General features: G+C 53.2%; 2 protein-coding genes across 3 annotated transcripts in view; both read left to right on the forward strand.

The window, feature by feature from the left end:
• LOC113203347 (guanylate cyclase 32E-like) overlaps window positions 1-7,550 on the forward strand; it is a gene marked incomplete at its 5' end in the record, with an annotated part of 14,414 nt that extends 6,864 nt beyond the window's left edge. The window contains 15 exons of the mRNA XM_052271291.1: window positions 2,192-2,374; window positions 2,839-2,956; window positions 3,204-3,353; window positions 3,447-3,558; window positions 3,633-3,870; window positions 3,969-4,103; window positions 4,235-4,413; window positions 4,608-4,716; window positions 4,810-5,166; window positions 5,458-5,578; window positions 5,668-6,103; window positions 6,185-6,325; window positions 6,415-7,082; window positions 7,167-7,273; window positions 7,357-7,550. Of these exons, the coding sequence (XP_052127251.1) occupies window positions 2,192-2,374; window positions 2,839-2,956; window positions 3,204-3,353; window positions 3,447-3,558; window positions 3,633-3,870; window positions 3,969-4,103; window positions 4,235-4,413; window positions 4,608-4,716; window positions 4,810-5,166; window positions 5,458-5,578; window positions 5,668-6,103; window positions 6,185-6,325; window positions 6,415-7,082; window positions 7,167-7,273; window positions 7,357-7,467 (3,165 nt within the window). The remainder of the gene's footprint in view (window positions 1-2,191; window positions 2,375-2,838; window positions 2,957-3,203; window positions 3,354-3,446; window positions 3,559-3,632; window positions 3,871-3,968; window positions 4,104-4,234; window positions 4,414-4,607; window positions 4,717-4,809; window positions 5,167-5,457; window positions 5,579-5,667; window positions 6,104-6,184; window positions 6,326-6,414; window positions 7,083-7,166; window positions 7,274-7,356) is intronic.
• A 516-nt stretch (window positions 7,551-8,066) lies between these two features.
• Window positions 8,067-12,437, forward strand: LOC113203364 (cyclin-dependent kinase 11B). 2 transcript variants are annotated; one of them, XM_026418004.2, is made up of 15 exons: window positions 8,067-8,379; window positions 8,635-8,767; window positions 8,856-8,980; window positions 9,060-9,162; window positions 9,262-9,486; window positions 9,567-9,822; window positions 9,991-10,146; window positions 10,227-10,376; window positions 10,483-10,711; window positions 10,809-10,953; window positions 11,069-11,213; window positions 11,291-11,520; window positions 11,615-11,731; window positions 11,811-11,959; window positions 12,039-12,437. In XM_026418004.2, exons 1-15 carry the CDS (start codon window positions 8,276-8,278, stop codon window positions 12,337-12,339), a joined length of 2,568 nt encoding a protein of 855 aa, XP_026273789.1. In that variant the 5' UTR covers window positions 8,067-8,275; the 3' UTR covers window positions 12,340-12,437. The 2 variants fall into 2 exon arrangements, with proteins under 2 accessions (XP_026273789.1, XP_026273788.1); XM_026418003.2 differs by having other exon boundaries at window positions 8,068-8,379; window positions 10,227-10,379.
• The last annotated feature ends 36 nt before the right edge of the window (window positions 12,438-12,473 follow it).

Genomic DNA, 12,473 nt, shown 5'->3' on the forward strand with positions numbered 1-12,473 from the left:
GGGAGGTTTGGGGGGGGGGGGGCTAGCGTATTCCGTCTTGTTGTGTTTGGCTTTGCAGATCCGCCCCAGCCTACGGCCCCACGGCATCACGGCCCTTCCCTTGTGGGCCAGGACCCGCGCCCCTCCGGCCTGCTCGCCCCTTTTCTCTCTTTCTGGCCGCCTTGCTGCTTGACCCGGCGTGACCGCAGGCGGCCAGCGCTCCCTCCCGGTCCCCGTGCGTGGCGTCCAGGACGTCCACCCCGCCGCTCCCCGGCGGCTGCGCCAGCGTCCGATAGTCTGCGACGCCGCCGAGGCGACCGGAGGCGACGCCCCCGGGAGGGTGTGCCCTCCGGTGCCCTCCGGCGGCGCCCTCCGGGACGGTAACGCGCTGTGACAGGCGGGGCCCACCACCCCGTATGGAAATGTGGCCCGCAGCGCAGCGGCGTAGCGGAGGTTAGAGAGGGAGATCGTACGCAAAGTAACACTGTCAAAACAAGGGGTCGTCCAGAAAAGTACGTGTTTCTCATCTTCCATTGGCAAATTTAGGGAGCTCGCCGCCTGCGAGACTTGGAGTAGGCCACCCCGCAGTACAGGCGTGCACTATGGGCAAGTTGTTGCCTACCTACCAGGCGCTTGATGAGGTCGCATAGGCTCAATTTGGCAGGTTCACAACGGCGGTCTCCTTTCTAGTTGGATGATGCCCAAGTGCACAACACTACTAACAGTAGCACAGTTCGCGAACTCAAGAACACCCCTTTCCGCTCCAGACGATCTCGTGTGATTTACCTAACGTCTCACGGAATCGCGACAGAAAGAGAAATCCCCACGTTTTAGACTTTCACGCCGCGCTACTGTGTCTCGGTGGCGTGATCGTGACGTAAATGAGAGACTGGTGATGAGTACCAAGTGTTGTGGTGCTATGTGGTGTCGCGGGAGAGGGGAGTGGAGGGGAGAAGGGAGGGAAACTGTCACTGAATGATTAATCACGATCAGAGGGAGGGCGTGATCGGGATGGCGAGCCACGCTCAGTCTCACTCTTTTTTATTGTTTTTTATTTTCACCACCCCCTCCTCCACGTCCCCCTCCCACCCCCCGTTCCCTGGTCTGGTACCACGAGCTACTCGTGTTCGCCTCAATGGCGGGGAAGCGTTGTGGGTGGTATCGTAACAAAGGGCTCATCGTATTTCACAGCGTGCTTTTTTGTCATTGTCTAAAATACTATCTCGTATATCGTACTGCCGTGTGTGTGTGTGTGGGGAGGGGGGTCATTTGCGATAAATAGCAGCCGTTAAAACTTTGATTAACTATGTCTGCGGAGGCCGCGTAAACTTTATCATGATAAACTTTACACTCATCAATTTATTTTGTTGTTTTCATTAATGAATAATTGTTGATGTTTAAGAAAAAAGTAATTTTCCCTGCTGTCCCCTAGCTCCGGTTTAATTTGTGCGCGCTGCGGCTGGCGTCTCCCCGCGCCACGGCCGCTGTCACGTCACGAGAGAACGACCTCATTGCAGCCAATTGGCTCTCTCCCTGCGTAGTTTGCAGTGTCAACGAACTATGGCGGGGGTGGGCGGGCTCGCCGCACCCCGCCACGCCACGCCACACCAACGCTGCCGCGCCTCCACCGGAGCCGGAGCCCATGTCTGTCAGTCCGAACCGCACGGAACATGCCCATACACCCTTATCAATGAATGTTTTTCAAGGCCCCTGGGGGGGACCGCGGGGACCGGGGAGGCCGGGCGCGAGGGGATGGCACGGAGCGGTCGACGAAAATAAAAAGGGAAACAATTGGCGATCACAGGCGACGTCGCGCTGTAATCTGTCATTGCCGTCGGAAAGCTTCTCAGACTAGTGTTTCGCACGCCCAACCATTCACCAACCAAATAACCCCTCCTCCCCATCCCTCGCCACCCCTTTCTCTCCCTCCCTCCACCCTCCCCGCGCTTCGCTCCGCCGCACAGCCTCGTCCCGTTCCGCCCCCCCCCCTCTCTCTCCCTCTCTGCTGGTGGCGCGGCAGGGCTCTCCTAAGGGCTGAAGGTCCGCGCTGTGCTGTGGGGTGCCGGCGGTCGCGACCAGAATAATGACATTGGGTATATAAAAAAAGAAAACAACGCGGTATGGCAGAGGCAGCTGCTGCTGTTTAGAAACTCGCTATTTATTAATGCTCTTTCATTTTCCCTTTGCTTGCTGTGCTCTTGATTCTTTCCAGAACTGCGCGGACGCCCGCATGTCGGACAAGCGCGTGTACCACACGTTCGCGCGCACGCTCCCGCCCGCCTCCAAGGTGTCCAAGTCGGTGGTGGCGCTGCTGCGGGCCTTCGGCTGGGGCACCTTCGTCGTGGTGGCCGGCAAGCAGCCCGCCTGGAGCACCGGGGTGAAGGACGCCATCGAGGTAAATATACGAGTCAGTCGGGCCCCTCCCTCCCTCCCTCCCTTGCGTTGCTGCCCTTCCCTCTGCTTTTACAAGAAGCGCGCGCCCCGGCTAGGCTGCTGCCCGGCAACTGAGATTAAATACACATTTGGCAAATGAAGGAGCGAAGGGCGGCGTGACACTGGGCCACTGGGGCCGGCAGGGTGAGGGGAGTGGGGAGGGAGGGCGAGGGGTTTGCGGCCCCCTAAGTGATGCGCGGGGAGGGACGGAATCTCCTCCTGCTGCTGCTCCTGCCTGCGGCCCGCCCCGGCCCGGGCCCGGCGGTGGCGGTCCGGAGGGAAATGGTTGCTTGTTAACTTTTACAGCCTCCGCTCCCTGGAGGGGTAGAGGGGAAGAAGGGCGGGGCGGGGCAAAGTGCGCCCTGCACTACTACAGTTGCGGTGGGGCGCGGACACGACACATGCGGCTTGCTGTTGTTGTTGCAGGAGCTGGCGCGCACGCACGGATTCGCCATCTCCGACATTTGCGAGTTCTCCGACTACATCCCCCGGCACATTGAGGAGATGGAGTCCATCGTGGAGAAGACGTACGAGACGACGAGAGGTGAGAGATAAACCCATGAAGGCCTATTTTTGAAGGAAGGAGATCTGCTCAGTTAAACCGAAGTCATTTTCTGGTCTCAATGCAAATTGCATTGGTACAAATGAAAATTGCATTGGCCTTATACAAATGTTTTTGCGATCGCAACGGCCAAGCACATGCTATTCTGGGTGTAGGGGGGCAGGGCTCGTGAACGGAGGTGGGGGGTGCTCAGACGGCGACCTTCATAAACTCGTCTGTCGCTCGGCAGTGTACGTGTTTGTGGGCGAGCACGTGGCCTTGGTGGACTTCGTGAAGGTGCTGCATCGGCGGGGGCTGCTGGAGAAGGGCGAGTACGTCGTCATCTCCGTGGACGACGAGATCTACGACCCCGCGTCCAAGCACAAAATTCTCCAGCGGGGTGAGTTTTTGGACGAGAGCGCATCGCTTTCGCGAGCGCACTGTCTGCGAGGTCATGAGGGTCATCAGTGTTTCTCTCCTCTCCCCTCTACAGAGTACATAGACCCATTCCTCCGTGACGGGGCCGCGTCCAACGCAGAGGACGCCGAGGGTTTCCGCTCCGTGCTCAAGCTGACCCCGAGTCACCCTCGCAACCCCCAGTTCAAGTAAGACCTCAGGAAGAGTTGGAAGGGGGGGGGGGCGGCTCCCGCTTCGTGCACTTACGCCGTTTTGGCCGCAGACACATCTGCGAGGAGATCAAGAAGTTCTCGACGGGCCCGCCATTCTGCGTCCCCTACCACCGCCGCATCTTTGACAGCATCTCGGTGCCGATCCACGCCGCCCACCTGTACGACGCCATCCTCATCTACGCGCGCGCGCTCACCGAGATCCTGCACCGCGGCGAGGACCCGCGCAACGGCAGCGCCATCCTGCAGCACATCCGGGGCCGCTCTTACGAGTCCGTGCAGGGCTTTGACGTAAATATGTCGTTAACGGCCGCTAGCGGAGTTCTGGGCTGGGCAGTCAGTCCCGGACACACGGATCAAACTCGCATCCCTCTCCTTTTCCGCCAAAGGTCCTGATCGACGACAACGGCGACGCGGAGGGCAACTTTAGCGTGGTGGCCGCCCTCCCGGACGACGAGGTACGCGTCAGCATGCAGCCGGTGGGGTACTTCGTATACAACAGCGCCAACGACACAGCGCTGCCGGTAGGACCCGCACAAATAGTAAATTCTCTCAAATATTGTGCATTGGAGGCAGAGACAACCAGGTCGTGTCACCACAAATCATAACAGTCTGATTTTCGTTGTTTTGTTTTTGCACCGTCTCGCTCCCATAGGAGTTCCGATACTTCGACTCTTCGCGGCAGATCCAGTGGGTGTCGGGCTCGCCGCCCAGGGCCGAGCCGCTGTGCGGCTTTCACGGCGAGCGCTGCACCTACCGCGCCGACTGGAGGCTCAGCCTGCCCGTGGCCGCCGTCGCCGTGCTGCTGGTCGTCGGGGCGGTCTTCGCCCTCAAGTGAGTAGAGCCGACCAGCCACAACCACCGCCGCCGCCCGAGCGACCCGGGATAGGCGAGCCCGGCGGGCACGCGCGCGTCCCGGCTGCCTACCCGCAGGATGCTGGGCGCGCTCCGCTCCGCTGGCGGGGTGTGCGGGGTGCGATGGTGGCGGGGCTCTGACAACTACGCTCGCTGCGCTCTTTTCTCGCCAGGCACTACCGCTACGAGCAGAAGCTGGCGTGTCTGCTGTGGAAGGTGGACAGCCGGGACATCACGCTCATACCGGCTGGCGGGAACGAGGCGCCCGTCAACAAGAGTATGGTGAGCAGCCCGCCTTTCTCTCTCTCTCTCTCTCCAACTCCCTCGCGCTCCTTCCTCTACATTCCCCCCTCTCACTCGCACTCGGTGCCGCAGGTGTGCCGCCGCAGCATCCTGCGCCCCGCCGGCCTGGGCAGCCTGGTGGAGCCCGGGGAGGCGAGCGAGCCGCGGGCGCACACGGTCATCGGCCTGTACAAGGGCAACATCGTGGCCGTCAAGTACGTGCTCAAGCGCTCGCTCGACCTGACGCGCAGCATCCGCAAGGAGCTCAAGCAGATCCGGGAGGTACGCCACGAGAACCTCATCCCCTTCATCGGCGCGTGCGTGGACCAGGGCGCGCTCTGCATCCTGACGGCGTACTGCGCGCGCGGCTCGCTCGAGGACGTGCTCGCCAACGAGGACCTGCACCTCGACAACATGTTCGTGTCCTCGCTCGTGGCCGACATCCTCAAGGTAACTGTGGGCCGTTGACCACGCTGCTGACGGGGGCGTCGGTGGCGGCCGGTGGTGATTGTGACCGATGTATTCCCAACTGAGTACACTGTCCACCGCCCCGGGGGAGAGGGAGGAGAGGGGTGGGGGTGACTACTGCAGCGAGTGTGGATGGAGGGGTGGGTGACCTTGGCTGTTCAGTGCTGGGGTTGGCTCTCTGGGTCACTGTGGTATGGGATTCCTTCCTTGGATTTTCGATCTTATGATCTTACTGAGCACACTCTCCTCTCTTATGAAAATAAAATCTTCCAGGGTATGATCTACCTCCACGATAGCGACATTGTGTCTCACGGGAACTTGCGCTCTTCCAACTGCCTGGTGGACTCCCGGTGGGTGCTTCAGATATCGGACTTCGGACTGCACGAGTTCAAAGGTGGTTGTGTGTTTGTTTATTGGGTTGACATCGAGAGGTCCTTTTCACGTGGTCTGTTGTTCACGCCCTCTTCATGTTGGCACCAGCAGCCGGGCGGGTGGAGCCGGACGCCACGCGACGCGAGCTGCGGCGCTGCCTCTGGCGCGCCCCCGAGCTGCTGCGCGCCGGCGGCTGCCCCGGCCCGCACTGGGGCCACGGCGGCCACCATAGCGGCCACCACGTCGGCCACGGCAGGGGCACCCAGAAGGGCGACGTGTACTCCTTCGGCATCCTCCTGTACGAGATCATCGGGCGAGCGGGGCCGTGGGGCCGCACGACCCTCCCCGACGAGGAGGTGGTGGCGCGCGTGGTGGCCCCGCCGCTGCCGGGGCAGCAACCCTTCCGACCCGATCTGCGCGCGCTGGAGGTCGAGGGCACGGCCGAGTACGTGCTGCGCTGCATGGAGGCCTGCTGGAGCGAGGACCCCGAGCAGCGGCCCGACATCCGCCTGGTGCGCGTCAAGCTCAAGGAGATGCAGGCGGGCCTGTAAGTGCGGAGTGGGGGACACGTAGGACAGTAGTGTCCTGCGGATCAGGGCGCTGGCCTCACACGAGTTACTTGCTGCAGGAAACCCAACATCTTCGACAACATGCTGTCGATCATGGAGAAGTACGCGTACAACCTGGAGGGCCTTGTGCAGGAACGCACGAACCAGCTCTCGGAGGAGAAGAAGAAGACTGAGGCGCTGCTGCACCGCATGCTCCCCAAGTTAGTCAGCTTTTCTCTCCTTTTATATGTTCCGTGTCCCAGACCATGGCGACTAAACCTCGTGCCCCTTTTCCTTCGTGTCCTCACAGAACTGTGACGGAGGCGCTCAAGCGCGGCGACCCCGTCGAAGCGGAGAGCTTCGATTGCGTCACCATCTACTTCAGCGACATCGTGGGCTTCACGGAGCTGTCGGCCGTGAGCACGCCGCTGCAGGTGGTGGACCTGCTCAACGACCTGTACACGTGCTGCGACTCCATCATCTCGCACTACGACGTGTACAAGGTGGAGACGATCGGCGACGCCTACATGGTCGCCAGCGGGCTGCCGGTGCGCAACGGCGACCGGCACGCCGGCGAGATCGCCTCCATGGCGCTGCGCATCCTGTCCAGGATCCGGCGCTTCGAGGTGCGGCACCGGCAGGGCGAGCCGCTGCAGCTCCGCATCGGCATCCACTCGGGCCACTGCGTGGCGGGCGTGGTGGGGCTGGCCATGCCGCGCTACTGCCTGTTCGGCGACACGGTCAACACGGCCTCGCGCATGGAGTCGTCCGGGCTGCCGCACCGCATCCACATCTCCGAGGCGACGCACGCGCTGCTGCAGCGCCTGGGCGGCTACCACTGCGAGGAGCGCGGCGTGATCCCCGTCAAGGGCAAGGGCAACATGCGCACCTGGTGGCTGGTCAGCGAGGACCCCGCCCGCCGCATCGCGCGGCTCGCGGGCGTGGCGGCCGCCCTGCCGCGCCCCGAGTCCCCCGAACGTCAGTGTCCTCCCGCTCCAGCTGCCGCCCCCGCCCCGCCGGGGCCGCGGGACCGCCGTGACCCGCCTCGCTTCTTGCCCGCAGGTCTGAGCGAGACGCCCGACCTGCTGCGGAGGCCGGCCGGCGGGGAGACGCTGTCGTCCGAGGACGTGCGGCCGGACGCCAGCGAGCTGCACCGCAGGGCCTTGGAGGTGAGGCCACGACGTCAACTTGTTCAGAGCAAGGGAGGCGTGCTGTATGGCAGTGTCGACATGAACGCCCTCTTCTCTTACAGGACTGGCTGCGGTACGCGCGGGCCGAGATGTGCGTCGCGTCGGCGCGGAGGTTTACGCACCGGGAGCACCAGTCGGCCCCCGTCGTCACATTTACCGAAACTACGTCATAGATTATACAGTGTGTCTGCACAGCAGGCTTGCCCTCCTTTCTCTTTGGTCTGCAATATTTTGTATGGCTGCTCTGCCGAAATGAAAGCTCAGTTTTATTAATAAAACAGTTGCGTTGTATTTATTTCACGCCCGTACGCCGTACAGGTGTCCGGGTTTCCCACCGGCGCCGCCGAGCCAGTAGGCAACCCGCACACATACACGCCAGCCGCCCCCGAGCGCCCCGAGCGCACGCACCAAGTGTGCGCAAGTGTGCGTATTAAATGCGGCACTGCGCATTAAATGCGTGCAAACGTAAATCACGCGCATTGTCGAATCGACTCTAAAAGAGCGGTTTTGCAGATTTTGACATGAACATGAGACCGGGGGGGGGGGGGGGGGGGGGGGGGGGGGGGGGGGAGGACCCCGCGCGTATCTGTAGTGATGCTGTACCGCATCCCTGGGGCCGTGTAGCTAGGAAGGCAAATACATTTTTCGCAATCTTCAGTCGAATTTGAAACGAAGCAGGGCATCGGATCTCTTTTGGTGCATTTATCCCATTTTTCTGATGTTGGTGAATTGTGAATTTCTCATAGTTCAGACGCGCGCGCATCGACGTGACGACATTTCATAAACAAAACACTGTGCGTTCCAAAAACGTTATCTAAGTTTATACTATTTTTTCTAGAAAAACACTGTACTCCCGTTTTGGGATTTTACAAAGTTGCTTCCTTTGGATATGTTGTCAGTGATAACATTGATTTCATGAGTAGCTAGGACTGGTTACGTGACTTTTGCTTCAACTTAGTCTGCACGCATACTTTTGCAATCATGTCGGACTCCGATTCGATGGATTATCAAAGCGAGGATGGAGAAATCAAGATCCAGAAAAGCCCTCTGGGAAAAGACAAACATAATGATGAACTTCCATTCAGGTATGACCATTGTCTGCTTGTATCTCGTGTTTTGTGAAGTGTAATTAAATTACTTTGATGTACCGAGTATTCTAACCTTAGAAACTTTGGCACTCTTTGTAATTTTTCTGAATATTGTCTGTTGTCTGTCAATGCTCATAATTCAATTCAAATTCAATTCGAAACCTACAATTTAATTTATCTTGTGTTCGTTAAAAGTGCTTTTACTATCTTGCATTTAGTAGGATTTAGTTTGTATGACCCTCAATTTTACAGCTTATCAGACGAGGATGCTGAGGACACCGCTGATTCACTTGATATTAAACCTCCCCAAGCCAATGTTCATCCGCTGAAAGCTCGTAGTCACAGAGAAAAACGAAGTCATAGAGAAAAGGAGCGGCGTGCTTATGTAAGTTTGGTATTTACTTTCTGAGAGCATATAGAACATGTACTTGTCAGTAAGGCCTTGCATGTTTATTGTACGTAAACTATTTTAGGGCCATCAGAGCCACACTCGAACTGAAGAAAGACCTCACAAGAAGGGCCATCACAGAAGTAGAGAAGAACGCCACAGAGAAAGGAGAGAGGAGCGTCACCGTGAACGAGAAAAACGCCACCATAGGTTTATTCAACTCTCTTTGCTTAGTTTTAAGTTGTATTTTTCGGTCTAATATCTAAATGTGTACTTATTCTCTGTTCAGAGACAAGCATGGTGTTGCTATTGAAGCCAAGAGAGAGCGTTTGGAGTATGGAATGGAGGAAATAAGACATCGCGATGACAGTGCCTTCCGCAACCATAGAGAGGTATTAAAAAACAACATCAGTTTCTACTAATTTTAAAAATAATTTTTATATAAATTTCTTATGATCTAGTAATTTTTATTTGTTTCCTGTTTGTTAAAGGAACCAGCTCGTGCTTCATACAGAGATGCTGTGGAGGGACGTAGAGCTGAGCCAAGGGATGTTCACAGTTCCAGAGAACTGCGTGATCCAAGGGAAGCTCGAGATACGCGAGAAATCAGGGAGATCCGTGAAGTAAGAGATTCTAGGGAGTATAGAGAAATCAGGGAAAGAGAAAGAACTGAGAGACGAGAAGATCAAAGCAGAGAAAGAAGTCATAAAGAAAAGGTAGCCTATTTAAAGTTTATTTAGAAACATGAAGCTTCTGCTTTAATATCTTTGTATAGCACCTTCATGTTCTGTGGTAGATGCCTGCTGATCGGAAACCAGAAGATTTGCGAGATAGAATACTGGATCGTAGAAGGGATGGTGATACACATCACCATGACAGAGAGAGGCACAAACGGGAAAGGCGGGAAGCTCAACTTCTTGAACAACAAAGACTAGAACGGCAGCAGCTCACTGTGCAGGAGCAATCTTTACCGCCTCCCATCAGGGAAACACCTCAAGAACGTGCTGAGCGAGAAGAAAGGGAAAGTCGTAGGTTGAAATTACTTGAAGCAGGTGCGACATCATTATGTTTCATTCACCTGTATTTTTTTACTGAAATATTTTGAAACACACTTTATTTTTATAATTCTTAATTTTCTTCTATTCTTCAATCAATCATTTGGTTTTCACCACTGCAGGAATTTATTTCTATTGCTTTACTCCTCTCTTGTATATTTGCAGAGCGGGAAATGGTGCGACAAAAGGAGGTTTATAAAAGGGAGTTAGAGGCTAGGAGGGCCAGAAGACAAGTGGAAGAAGAAAAAGAACGTGCTATGGAAAATATTGTTATGAAACGGGAACGCAGCCGTAGTAGAGAAAGAAGACAATTAATTGATGGTACTTACTGTTGTTGTCAACTTCTTTTTTTTTTTAATATCTCTTTTTTTAAATATCTCATTTTTTAACAATTTTTTTAGATGATGCTGCTGTGGTTCTGTCAGGAGCATCTGAAGATGAATTACAAGATGATGGAGACGATGATATGAATTTAAGTCAGTTGAAGAGAATTGGTGACCAAGAGAGTGGTAGTGCAGGCAGTGATGGTTCAAGTAGCTCTTCAAGTGAAGGTGGTAAGAGCAGTAAAACACAGAAGGAATTTAAAGATAACATATGTACTTTAGTCGTTAAAATCTTCATCTAACCTGGTGTTTTGAAATGCATTTTACCCTACAGATGACAGTGATGACACAGAAAGTGATAAAAGAGCTTCTGATGCTGAAGGGGAAGCAGTCCCAAAGAATAATGGCACAGAGGAAATTAGTAATGCCGCTCCAACAGAAAATGGAACAGCATCTTCTCCTCCTCTTGAGCCTGTAGAAGATGATGGATTCAGTAGTCTTCCACCCTATTACCCTGCAACACAAGGCTGTCGTTCAGTGGAGGAATTTTTCTGTCTTAACAGGTACTAAATTCAACTGAGTAGCCATTGCAATGTAAAATAAGTCATAACTTACTTTGAGCCATGTTTTAGCATTCTGTATCTTCTATTTTTTCCACAGGATAGAGGAGGGTACATATGGTGTGGTATACAGGGCAAAAGAAAAACGATCTGGAGAAATTGTTGCTCTTAAAAGACTTAAAATGGAAAAGGAAAAGGAAGGCTTTCCTATCACATCCTTACGAGAAATCAACACACTACTTAAGGTATCCATCTGAAATTTTAATCTATATTTTCCCGTGTGGTATACCTTAAGGTAATCTAGGGGCATTAATTTTATGTTCTAAACTACATTTGTTTACTGATATTTTTCCTTTTTAGGCTCAACATAAAAACATAGTAACTGTTCGAGAAATTGTTGTAGGGTCCAACATGGACAAGATTTTTATAGTGATGGACTATGTTGCCCATGATTTAAAATCTCTAATGGAGACAATGAGACACAAAAAACAAGTATTCCTTCCAGGTAAGGCTGAAGTGCAATTTAATACTGTGTTAGTCTCTCTGTTGTACATTTCTTATCATACAATAATACATTTTCAGGAGAAGTGAAATGCCTAATGCAACAACTGCTCAGTGCTGTTCTCCATTTACATGACAATTGGATATTACATAGGGATCTCAAAACATCAAATCTTCTTCTAAGTCATGAAGGAGTTCTGAAAGTTGGAGATTTTGGATTGGCAAGAGAATATGGGTCACCTCTGAGATCATACACTCCAGTAGTTGTTACACTGTGGTACAGATCACCAGAACTATTGTTGTGTGCGAAGGTTTGTAATTCCCTTATTTATTCCAGAAGCACTATTTGAATACATATAGTTTATTTCCTTATGTCTCTTTTCATTTTTTTTTTTTTTTGTTCAGGAGTATTCTACGCCTGTTGACATGTGGTCTGTTGGATGTATATTTGCTGAGTTTCTTCTAATGGAAGCACTCTTGCCTGGTAAATCAGAAACAGATCAGCTGATGCGTATTTTTAAAGTATGTATTGAATGTAGATTAGGATTCAAAAGAAATATTTTTTAGTGCCTTTGTCTTATCTATATTTTTATCTGTTTAGGAATTGGGTACTCCTAATGAAGATATCTGGCCGGGCTTTAGCCTGCTTCCAACTGTTCAGAAATGCAACTTTGCTGAGTACCCTGTCAATAGCTTGAGGAACAGGTTTGCTAGTATGCTGTCAGAACTTGGAATGAACCTCCTAAACAAGTAAGCGGCCGCATCATTTACCATTGCACTCCTCTTGTCTTCACCTCTTTTGGAATCTAACCTCACACTAACTTTTCAGGTTTTTAACCTACGATCCTGCTCAAAGAATTACAGCTGGTGATGCATTAGCGCATAATTATTTTGAAGAAGTGCCTAAGGCAATTGATCCTGCCATGTTCCCTACTTGGCCAGCCAAAAGTGAACTGGTTCATCGTAAAGCTGCCAGTCCCAAACCTCCATCAGGTGGTAAAGCCTACAAACAATTGGTTAGTGGAGTTAAAGATGAAGATGAAGAGGACTTAGCAGCTAAGGGCTTCCACATGGGAACCATCCAACAGGAAAGAACAAGACTGGGAGCAGGATTTAGTTTAAAGTTTTAATTACTAGGAAAGGACTTTGAATGAAATAAAATAAATCTAGTATAAGTTCAGTTTGTAGATATTTAAAAAAGTAAAATAAACACATATTCTTCTGGTAAGATGTTTTGAAATGAATTCCTATTGCTATCTAAATT

Source organism: Frankliniella occidentalis, unplaced genomic scaffold, assembly GCF_000697945.3.
Source record: "Frankliniella occidentalis isolate FOCC.00 unplaced genomic scaffold, Focc_3.1 Scaffold157, whole genome shotgun sequence".
Classification (NCBI taxonomy): Eukaryota; Metazoa; Arthropoda; class Insecta; order Thysanoptera; family Thripidae; genus Frankliniella; species Frankliniella occidentalis.